This window comes from Hypanus sabinus, chromosome 2 (assembly GCF_030144855.1).
Source record: "Hypanus sabinus isolate sHypSab1 chromosome 2, sHypSab1.hap1, whole genome shotgun sequence".
Classification (NCBI taxonomy): domain Eukaryota; kingdom Metazoa; phylum Chordata; class Chondrichthyes; order Myliobatiformes; family Dasyatidae; genus Hypanus; species Hypanus sabinus.
The window spans coordinates 186,051,089-186,063,218 of NC_082707.1; the positions used below are offsets into that span (position 1 = coordinate 186,051,089).

Sequence of the window (12,130 nt, forward strand, 5' to 3'; positions counted from 1 at the left end):
CTACATTCCAAAGATGTAAAGACAAGAGGAGGTACAGTAAAACACACATTCCCTCCAACGATTCCTCAACACTGCGAAAATAATTCCACCAATCCTACCACACCCCATTCATTTCCGTTCTATAGGCCCTCTGATCCAAACATAATGTTTAAACATAAAATAGCACTTTAATTTGCTCTTCAACAAATCCTGCTTGCTCTCTAAATATAGTTTAATCTATTGCCGGGGTTGAATGTTCACACTGTGTTAAGCTTTAACTCATGAGTCATATTGGCCAAGCAAGGTCTTTGTTCAACCTTTAAATGTTTTCTTCTATTACTGATACTTTTGACTGCTGGTTAAGCATAACTTTGATTTTAAAATGGCATATCGAATTGAATCCAGCCAAGTGTGTGGTGTTGCAGCTTGGGAGGACAAATCAGGATAGGTGAACAGCAGAGTACTGAGTGTATGTTAGAACAAAAGGACCTGGGAATACAGATCAATAATTCCTTGTAAGTAATGTCACAGACAGATGACAGGGCTGCAAAGAGAGCTTTTGGTACACTGGGCTTCATAAATCACAGTACTGAGCACAAGAGTGCTGATGTTACTTTGAAGCTGTACAAAGTGTTGGTGAGATGAATTTAGAGTATTGTGTGAATTCTGGTCACCTAGTTACAGGAGAGTTATCAACAAGATTGAAAGACTGTAGAGGAAATGTACAAGGATGCTGCTGGGACTTGAGGACCTGAATTACAGGGAAACTTTGAATAGATTAGGACTATATTCCCTAGAACATAAGAGAAAAAAGGGAGATCTCATTATGAGGAGTATAGATAGGGTGAGGGGCTTTTTTCCCTTCAGGTTGAGAGAGTCTAGAACTGGAGGTCATACTATAGGTTTAGGGTGAGACGTAAAATATTCATGTGGAATCTGAAGGGGAGCTTCTTTACTCATGATGCCTGAGTTCCTCCAGAGGGTGGTGAGTGTGCAGCAAGCTGTCTGCGGAAGTGGCAGATGCAGGTTCAGTTGTAATCACTGAGAAGTTTGTATAAGTACATGGATGAGAGGTGTTTGGAATGATATTGTCAGGATACAGGGACTAGGCAAAAGATCAAGTCAACATTGTTAAAGGGCCTGCTTCTGTGCTGTGCTCTATGTATCAATGAATTAACCCCTGTATCCAAGTCTTTCTGTAATCTTCTCCAGCCCTGAAACCCTCTGTGATCTCTCCACCACCCCAAGAACATCAGCACCCATCATCCAGTACCGGTAATCTTGCATTCAATGTCCTTGGACCCATTCTTTGGGAATCTCCCCCTCAACCTCTAATCCTTGCAATCCTCCTTGAAGACACTCTGTAAGATCTGAGGGCAAGGGAGACTGGAATCTGGAGCAAAAAACAAGCTGCTGGAGGAACTCAGTGGGTCACCTGCATCATCTGTGCAGGCAGAGGCTTGGTCAACATTTACAGAAGAGATTCTGCAGATGCTGGAAAACTTGAGCAACACCCACAAAATGCTGCAGGAACTCAGCAAGCCAGTCAGCATCTATGGAGGGAAATAAACTGTTGACGATTTGGCATGAGACCCTTCATCAGGACAGGCATTTACCAGTTCTGCTTTATTGAACGCCATGAAACAATATTTTTTTATGATTATGACAAGCAATTTGAAAAAAAAATTTTTTAAATGGAAAAATTAGCATAACATTGGATTTCAGGTCATCTTTAACCTGCATAACCTCTGTAAATAAATATAAACCTGCAGATTCTCTCTGAGTGGATGAGGTTCCAATTCCTGTCCCCATCACCTCTGTGCTGCCCACTGTAGGATCTGACAGTACAGTAAAGCCAAAGGGCTGATGTTTCTGAGTTTGTCCTACAATTACACCGCAACGCACAGGTACTGAAAGAACTGGGGGGGGGGGGGTCAAGGTGACTCTTTCGCGAAGACGAGTCTGCAATCCGCCAAAGCAGAGAAGAAAATGACTTACATTAGGAAGTTCACATCGGTGGAACGGATTTTCGTCAGGTCGGGAAACCTGGCCAGGCCGGTGTTGAAAATCCCACTGTGAATAGAACAAAAACACACAGCGTTAGTGGAAGGATTTCAGGACCATTCATCATGCTCCGAAATGGGAAGAAGTGCTTGCATTCCGATCTCACTTTTCACTCTGAATCAGGTCATCCTAAAGCTATGAGGCTCTTGTTGTAGTTTGGGATGTGTGACAATCGATAGGTACACATTGATCGCACATGATCAGTATTATCAATCGATACACATTGATCTAATGTGATCAGTCTCAGAACATATTTTATACAATCAAGAAAGCTCTACTTTCTGAAGAGCCTGAAGTGAGTTGGACAATGAATATTAATACTCATGTTCTTTTACAGATGTGCAGTAGAGAACACCCTAACAAGCTGCATCACTGCTTGGTACGGAAACCACACTGCAGGGGACAGGGAGGCTCTACAACGAGCAGTCAAATCTGCCCAATGCATCACGGGCACCAACCTATCTGCTATTGAAAACATATAAACAGAAAGGTGCCAGGAAAAGGCCAGCAATTTCATGAAGCATTCGACCCACCCTGCTCATCAGGGAGGAGGCTACCTAGTGTCCACACCAGGACCACCAGACACAAAACCAGCTACTTTCCCCAAGCAGTAAGGCTGATCAACACCTCCACCCACTAACCAACCCACCACCACCACTACTTTATCATTTCCTGTCACAGTCACATTATGTACAGACTCTTCCGTGTCCAGTGTCATTATATGGACATACAATACAAGCTATCTCATGTATTTATTTTTATTGTTATATTCTTTATCTTTTTGTGTTCTTTTTGTACTGCTTTGGATCTGGAGTAACAACTATTTAATTCTCCTTAACACTTGTGTACTGTAAATGACATTAAACAATCTTGAAACTCTGACATACAGCAATAATGATCAAAGAAACGGTATTTAGTTGTCAAATGAATGGATCCGGGGTTGAGAGGGTGAACAGCTTTAAGTTCCTCGGCATAAACATTACTGAGGATCTCAGGTGGTCTGTACATACTGGCTGTGTGGTGAAAAAGGCACAAATGTGCTCCTTTCACTTCAGACGGTTGAAGAAGTTTGGTATGCCCCTCCCCCCCAAATTCTAAAAACTTTCTGTAGGGGCAAGATTGAGAGCATCCTGACAGATTGCATCACTGCCTGGTACGGGAACTGTTCTTTCCTCAACCACAGGACTCTGCAGAGAGTGGTGCTGACAGCCTAGTGCATCTGTTGTTGTGAACTTCCCACTATTCAGGACATTTACAAAGGCAGGTTTGTAAAAAGGGCCCGAAGGATCATTGGGGACCCAAGTCATCCCAACGTCAAACTGTTCCAGCTGCCACCATCTGGGAAATGGTACCACAGCATAAAAACCAGGACCAACAGACTCCGGGACAGCTTCTTCCACCAGGCCATCAGACTGATGAATTCATGCCGATATAATTGTTATATTGACTGTCCTGTTGTAGATACTATTTATTATAAATTATATAAATTATAAATATTTTAAATTACTCCATTGCACATCTGAATGTAAAGATTTTTACTCCTCATGTATATAAAGGATGTAAGTAATAGAGTCAACTCAATTCCATTCAATATTGGTCAGGTGATCAAAGAACAGTCCTCTTCTTTTCTTCCAAGTAGGACCATGAGATCTTTTTATCTCTGAGATGTAGACTGGGTGCCAACATCGGGGAGGATCTATCCTGGGCCCAACACATTGATACAATCACAAAGAAGCTACATCAGCAGCTTCTGAAAAGCCACCCACTGACTTTCCTTTGTCTACCCTGCTTGTTACTTCCTCAAAGAATTCCAGTAGATTTGTCAAGCAAGATTTCTGCATGAGGAAACCATGACGACTTTGGCCTATTTTATCACGTGTTTCCACGTGCCACAAAACCTGATAATTAATAATGGATTTTAAATCTTACCAACACTGAAGTCATGTTTACCGGCCTATAATTTCCTGTGTTCCCCCACCCCTCTTTCTTAAAGAATTGGAATGACATTTTTAGTACATCTAAACCATTCCTGACTATTGAGTCTTGAATGATTACTACTAATGCAAAAAACAATCTCTTCAGCTACCTCTTTTAGACCCTGGGGTGTAGTCCATCTGGTCCAGGTGATTTAACTACCTTCAGAACTTTTAGTTTCCCAAGCAGCTGTTCCTTAGTAATAGCAACTACACTCACTTCTGCCCCTGGAGGCTCTCAAATTTTTGGCATACTGCAAATGTTTTCCACAGTGAAGACAGAAGTAAAATGCTCATTAAGTTCACTGCCATTTCTTTGTTCCCCGTTACTAATTCTCCAGCATCATTTTCCAGTGGTCCAACATCCACTCTTGCCTCTCTTTTACTCTGTGCACATCCGAAAAAAAACTTTTTGTAGACTTTTATATTATTGGTTAGCTTACCTTTGTATTTTCTCTCCTTATTGTTTTTTAGTTGCCTTCTCTTAGTGGGAAGCTCGAAGATTTCAAAATCAAAAGCTCCCCAATCCTCTAGCTTCTTGTTTGCTATATTATATGCCCTCTCTTTCACTTTTGTGCTGTCTTTGACATTCCTTGTCAGCCACGGTTGCCACATTTCTCTTTGGGATGAACTGATCTTGTGTCTTCTGAATGATCAGAAATTCCAGCGTTTGCTGCTCCTTGCTAGTATCCGCTTCCAATCAATGTTGCCCTGTTGCTTTGTGTGAGGTGGGTTGTTTCCAACCAACCTTAGAGAGCTTTTTGAGGAAGTTACTGGGACAGTTGATGAAGTCAAGACAGTGGATGTTGTCAACATGGACCTTAACAAGGCATTTGATAAGGTCCCACAAAGGAGATTGGTTAAGAAGGATCAGTTGTTCAGCATTTAAGGTGAAGTAGTAAATTGGTTCAGACATTGGGTTCACGGGAGTAGCAGATGGTAGTAGATAGTTGCTTCTCTGACTGGAAGCCTATGACTAGTGGAGTACAGCAGGGATCAGCGCTGGGTCTGTTGTTGTTCGTCATCTATTTCAATGATCTGGACAATAATGTGGTTAAATGAATCAGCAAAATTGCAGATGACACCAAGACTGGGGGTGTAGTGGACAGTGAGGAAGACTATCATGGCTTGCAGCGGGATCTAGAAAAATGGCAGATGGAATTTAATGCAGACAAATGTGAGGTGTTGCATTTCAGTAGGAACAACCAGGATAGGTCTTACACAGTTAATGGTAGGGCACTGAGTAGTGTGGTGGAACAAAGGGATCTGGGAATACAGGTCCATAATTCATTGAAAGTGGTGTCACAGATAGAGAGGGTCGTAATGAAAGCTTCTGGCACATTGGCCTTCAAAAATCAAAACACTGAGTACAGGAGATGGGAAGTTATGTTGAAGTTGTATTAGACGTTGGTGAGGCCTAGCTGGAAGTATTGTGTGTAGTTTTGGTCACCTGCCTACAGGAAAGAGTACAGAGAAAATTCACAAAGTTGTTACCGAGTCTGGAGGACCTGAGTTATCAGATTGAATAGGTCAGGACTTTATTCTCTAGAACATAGAGGATTGAGGGGAGATTTGATAGAGGTATACAAAGAGAGATATGGATAGGGTAAATGCAATTGGGCTTTTTCCATTGAGGTTGGGTGGGATCACAACTAGAGGTCATTGGTTAAGGATGAATGGTGAAAAGTATAAGGGAACATGAGGGAAACTTCTTCACTCAGAAGGTCATGAGTGTGTGGAACAAGCTGCCAGCACAAGTGGTGCATATAAGCTTGATTTCAACATTTAAGAGAAGTTTGCATAGGTACACAGACGGCAGGGGTGTGGAGGGCTATGGTCCCAGTGCAGATCGATGGGAGTAAGCAGTTTAAATGGCTCAGCATGGACTAGGTGGGCCAAATGGCCTGTTTCTGTACCGTTCTATGACTCTATGAAGCATTGAGTTCAAGAATCGGGAAGTGACAATGCAGCTTTATAAAGTCTGGTTAGTGTCTACCATTCAGGGCCCCAAACAGTCCTTCCAGGTGAGGAGCAGAGGTGACAGTTCACCTGTGAGTCTGTTGGGGTCATATACTGTGTTTGGTGCTCCTGGTGTGGCCTCTTGACTATCTGTGAGACCTGACGTAGATTGGGAGCCCGCTTCGCCGAGCATCTACGCTCAGTCCACCTGAACAAGTGGGATCTTCCAGTGGCCATCCATTTTAATTCCACTTCCCATTCCCATTCTGTTATGTCCATCCATGGCCTCCTCCACTGTGGGGATAATGCTACATTTAGGTTGGAGGAACACCACCTTATATTCCATTTGGCTAGCCTCCAACCTGAGGGCATGGACATCGATTTCTCAAACTTCCAGTAAACCCCTCCCCCCATCGTTTCTCTCTCCCCTCCCCCAACCTTTTCAAATCTACTCCTCAGCTTTTTTCTCCAGTCCTGCCGAAAGGTTTCGGCTCAAAAGATCGACTGTACTTTTTTTCCATTGATGCTGCCTGGCCTGCTGAGTTCCTCCGGCATTTTGTGTGTGTTGCTCAGAATATCGACCAACCTGGTGTCTGGCACACAGAAGTTCAAACAGGGACTGATCTCTGTCATACTCACAGGTATTTCAGAACAGGGAGATTCTTGAAAGCCTCTGGATCAATCTGATTTAAGCTCCTTGCATTCCGTATTTCTCTGTTAACAAATAAATATGATATTTTATTACCGCATTCTGTTTCTGAGGCTTCTTGCCTCTTGATTTTGATCATGTGTACTACTATTACAAAGGGACCAGCAGATTGGAATAATCTCAGCAAGGTCTGGACTGCATGGACTGCAGCTTTCGATCAACTGGCCCAGGGGACCAGGGGCACAGAGTGAAAGGCAATAAATGCTGGTTTTGCCGGCAACGTAACTCCACCATGGACAGTTCCAAGACCGGTTGTGAAAGGAGGTGCGTTGGGCATAGGTCTAGCAACCCCATCCCATAAAAACCCAGTATTAGAGAAATGCCAACAGAAACTCCAAAGACCTCATCTTTGAGAGAGGAAGGATCTTCAAAGATGAGCTATACCTGGGGACAACTCGAGGACAGGCCCAGGACAAAGGACTCTGGTGACCTGCTGTCAGTGGCCTATGCCCCGATAGGAGTAATGGGCTCAAGTAAGTTGCCAGCATTGTCCACCTCTTGAGGCTGACTCAATCATTCAGTGAAACCCACCAAGAGAAACAGAGACTCAATCCGCCCCTCCTGACTGCACATGAAGTCTTCACGTCAGCAGTGATGATCAGGAAAGGGGAAACTACGGCTCATTATTCCTCAGGGAATTCTGGACAGTCTTGGGGAGATTGCTTCAGTCTTGCGAATTTGGGACCAGCAGCTTTTGGCAAAAATACTCACATGTGCGTGACTTTATCCAGACTGAAGAAAGCCCTGACATCCACTCTTTCGAGGGTTGCATCAATGGAAATGTATCTAGCAGAGAAATGTGAAAGAGCTGGGATAATCATTAGGACAACATGAAAGACCGTAAAATAGAGGAACAGAATTAAGCTATTCAGCCCATCAAGTTGGCTTTACTATTTGATTATGGCTGCTTTATTATCTCTTTCAACCCAATTCTCCTGCCTTCTCCATAACCTTTGATATCCTTACTAATCAAGTATCTTGCTTTAAATATACTTAATGACCTGGCCTCAACATCCATCTGTGGCAATGAATTCCACAAATTTACCACCTTCTGACTAAAAAAATTCTTCCTCATCTCTGTTCTAAAGGGATTTTGTTTTATTCTGAAGCTGTCCTAGACTCTCCAACTATAGGAAACATCCTCTCCATGTCCACTATATCTAGGCATTTCACTATTCGGTAAATAGTTATTTCCTCTATGAAAAAAAGTCACTTTTAACCACCCACAAGCAGACCAACAGTGATTCACTATTCGACAGATTACCAAACAGGATGCAATTATTGTTATTAAAATTTGGGGAAATCAACATCATTTGAAGTTTGATTTTTTTCCCATCTTTCTAGAAGTGTTCTTTCTTCTTATCTGCCACTTTGTCACAGTTGTACAAGATGACTGTGGCTTCATTAATTCTCAGTCACTTTTTTCTCTCCTCCTCTTCTAAAGTTCTGCACCAAATTCTTCCAAAGCCCCACGCTACCCAAACTTCCTGGTGCTTGTGATGAATATCAATGACTTGCACACACAAGTAGCTGGTCTGACTATGAAGCTTGCAGATGACACAAAAATCGCTAGAGCTGTGGAGAGTGAGGAAGTTTGTCAAAGGATACAGCAGGATATAGGCGGCAGTCTACAATCACTCACAGGACTCGTATGTGTCCAGGACAATGAAGTGGGCAGAAGAAGCCATTGTGGACACTACCCACTCAGCAAACTGCCTTTTCCAAAAGCTCCCCTCTGGAAAACACTATAGGGCTATTAAAACAAAAACATCACACCATCTTAAAAGTTTGTTACCCTAGGTTGTTAATCTGATCGACCGTTCTAGCTAGCCTCCTCCTACCCCCTCTATCTATTATCTCAGTCACTGCACTGGAAACACTTTAAACCACTTTTTATAATGCTATCTACCCTTGAAAATAATGCTTACATTTATGCACATCTTATTCCATCTCTGAACTTGTAACTTTACTGTTATATAATTATTTCTGTATAATTGTTAATGTTGTCAGTTGTTGTGCTCACACTCCGCATTAATTTCCGAATACATGTAAATGTGGACAATGAATAAAGTCGATCCTTGATTGTTGATGGGTGGAGAAATGGCGGAGTTTATCCAGACTAGTGTGAGGTGCTGCACTTTGAGAGGTCCAGTGCAAGAGGAATGAGAACAATCAACGGCAGGATCTGCAGAGTTGCTTTATTATTGTCACAGGTTCTGAGAAACATGGCAAGAATCTCGGTGGTAATGTTGATTGCCATTGACACTGTCATGCCCCTTTACATTTGATCTCCCAACGTACAACACTTCCCACTTGGCTGGGTTAAACTCCTTCTGCTGTATCTGCAACTGATCTATATTGCACTGTATTCTTTGCCAGTATTCTAAACCATCCATAACAAAACCAGTCTTCATATCATCTGCAATCTATTAACCCACCATGAGGAAATCTGCAGATGCTGGAAATTCAAGCAACACTCACAAAATGCTGGTGGAACACAGCAGGCCAGGCAGCATCTATGGGAAGAAGCGCTGTCGACGTTTCGGGCCAAGACCCTTCGGCAGGACTGGAGAAAAAAAGCTCGAGTAGATTGAAAAGGTGGGGGGAGAGGAGCGAGAATCACAAGGCAGATAGGTGAAACATGGAGAGGCAGGGATGAAGTAAAGAGCTGGGAAGTTGATTAGTGAAAGAGACAGAAGGCATTGGAAGAAATAAAAAGGGGGGAGGAGCACCAGAGGGAGGTGATGGGCAGGCAAAGAGATATGGTGAGGGAGGGAAAAGGGAATGGGAAATGGTGAAGTGGGGGGGGGGGGAGTGGGAAGTATTACCAGAAGTTGGAGAAATCAATGTTCATGTCATTAGGTTGGAGGCTACCCAAACTGAACATAGGGCGTTGTTCCTCAAACTTAAGTGTGGCCTCAATACCACAGGTTAAGTGGGGACATATTGCAATGGGAATGGGAAGCGATCCTGCTTTTCAGCCACCTCCTTCTAAAAACTGAGTAGGACCTCTTCTCCCTTTCTAACAGCGTCATTGGTGCCCATGAGCCCCACAATCACCCTCTCCTCTGAGAATGTTCTGCAGCCGCTTTGAGACTTGCTTGACATTGGCAGCCAGGAGGCAACAAACATCCCTTCTCCTCTCCCCCTTTCCACTGTGCAGTAAATTTAAAAAAGGTTTGAAATAATACACCAGCAGGCTCAGGGACAGCTTCTACCCGACTGTTTAAAAAAAACTCATGAATGGAGCTCTTGTACGATAAAGCTGAACTCTTGACCTCTCAGTCTGCCTCATTATGACCCTTGCACTTTTTTGTCTAGTCCCAGCATCCAGGCCATGCTCTCTTCTCACTGCTGTCATCGGGATGAAGGAACAGGAGCCTTAGGTCCTGCACCACCAGGTTCACAAACCGTTATTACCCTTTAACCACCAGGGTCCTGAACCAGTGTGGATAACTTCACTCTACACAACGCTGAAGTGAATCTACAACCTAATGACTCACTTTCAAGGACCTATAATTCATGTTCTGAGTACTAACTTTTTACTTGCAGAATTTGTCCTCTTTTGCACATTGATTGTCAGTCTTTTGTTAATGTATGTTTTATTCCATGGATTTGCTTGCATTTATTTACTTTCCTGCAAATTTCAATATGGTGACATAATCGTACTTTGATAAAAAAATTACTTTGACTATCTGCACTGCAGTTTCTCTGTAACGGTAACACTATATTCTGTTATTGCTTTTCCCTTTGTACTACCTTGATGTACTTTATGCTTGGAATCATCTGTCCAGATGGGAGGCAAAGCTAAGTCTCCCTCTGTATCTCAGTACATGTTATAATAATAAACCAATTATGCACATGATGATAAATTTGGGTGAACATGTGGTTTGTTCACTAAGCAGGTTTCCTCAATGATGACATTTTTTCTCCAGTCCTGCCAAAGGGTCTCGGTCCAAAATGTCGACTGTACTCTTCCACAGCCTGGCCTGCTGAATTCCTCCAGTACTTTGTGTGCATTGCCTCAATAATGAGGCAGGCAGTTGAATGCGTTTCAGTAATACTTACATCCTTGTGATGTTTGGGAGCTTTGTAAAGGCTTCTGTCGGGATTGACTTGAGCCGAGTCTCCATGAATCGACTGACAAAAAGAATAAGAGCTCACGGTTAACGTTGTATGTTGCTGTAGGGCAATCATTCACAATCAGACTGAAAACTACTACGCTTTTCCTTCAGGTTCCTGCTGGGTTTTTTTTGCAACTCAAGCGAGACCTGGAGGAACCAGAATCAGGTTTATTATATGCTACGAAACTTGTTGCTTTGCAGCAGTACTACAGTGCGATGCATGAAGTTACTATAGATTACAATAAGGTTAAATACATAAACAAACAAATAAATATGTGAACAAATAGATAGATAAATAATTAGTACAAAAAGAGAGCAAAATAGTAAGGTAGTGTTCACAGACACTTCAGGATCTGATGGTGGAAGGAAGAAGCTGTTCCTATAACGTTGAATGTGGGTGTTCAGGCTCCTGTATCTCCCCTCTGACAGTAGAAATGAGAGGAGCATATGTCCTGAATGGTGAGGGTCCTTAATACTGAAGACACTTTTGAAGATGTCCTTGATGGTGTTGAGGTTTATGCTGTGACAGAGCCCACACAGCTAGACCTAGGATCTTCCTGGGCTGACTGGCTCAGCACCTCCTGGGTTTGTTGATGTACCAAATAAACCAGCAACCATCACTCGCATTTCTTTTTCTTTTTAAATCTTTTTATTAATTTTTAAGCAAACATAAATGAAACATGGATACAAAGTGTTTGAGAGTACATAGCTGATAGTTTAAGTAGACATTCAAATATATAATAATCAATATATATAGCCTCCCAAACTCATAGTATATATGAACAAAAGAAATAAAAAGAAAAATAAACCCCAAAAAAAAGAGAAGAAAAAAAACCACTAACCAATATGGGTCAATGCATAATGTTAAATATATACAGTAGTGTCAGTAACTCCGAACCTCCATCCAAATAATTAAGGATAATAAAAGTGAGGTTTAGGAAAAGACAATTTAACTCATATGAAAATGTTGAATAAATGGTCTCCAAGTTTCTTCAAATTTAACTGAAGGATCAAAAACAACACTTCTAATTTTTTCTAAGCTTAAACAAGAGATAGTTTGAGAAAGAGGTGCGTCCAGCTGCAGCTCCTATCAGCCCGAGTTAGGGAGTTGGAGCTGGAGCTGGATGAACTACGGATCATTCGGGAGGCAGAGGCAGAGATAGATAGGAGTTATCAGGAGGTAGTCACACCAAAAAACCAAGAAGTAGGCAGATGGGTGACGGTCCAGAGAGGCAGGGGGAGCAGGCAGAGAGAGCAGAGCACCCCTGCGGCCATTCCCATTAACAATAAGTATACCGTACTGGATACTGTTGATGGGGATG

At 42.5% G+C, this 12,130-nt stretch overlaps 1 protein-coding gene across 1 annotated transcript in view; it reads right to left on the reverse strand.

Moving 5' to 3' along the window:
* The window catches only part of tshr (thyroid stimulating hormone receptor), a 69,638-nt gene that overhangs the window by 35,612 nt on the left and 21,896 nt on the right, over positions 1-12,130 (reverse strand). The window contains exons 2-5 of the mRNA XM_059961471.1: positions 10,753-10,824; positions 7,396-7,470; positions 6,615-6,689; positions 1,978-2,052 (exon numbers count right to left, since the gene is read on the reverse strand). Coding sequence (XP_059817454.1) covers positions 1,978-2,052; positions 6,615-6,689; positions 7,396-7,470; positions 10,753-10,824 — 297 coding nt within the window. The remainder of the gene's footprint in view (positions 1-1,977; positions 2,053-6,614; positions 6,690-7,395; positions 7,471-10,752; positions 10,825-12,130) is intronic.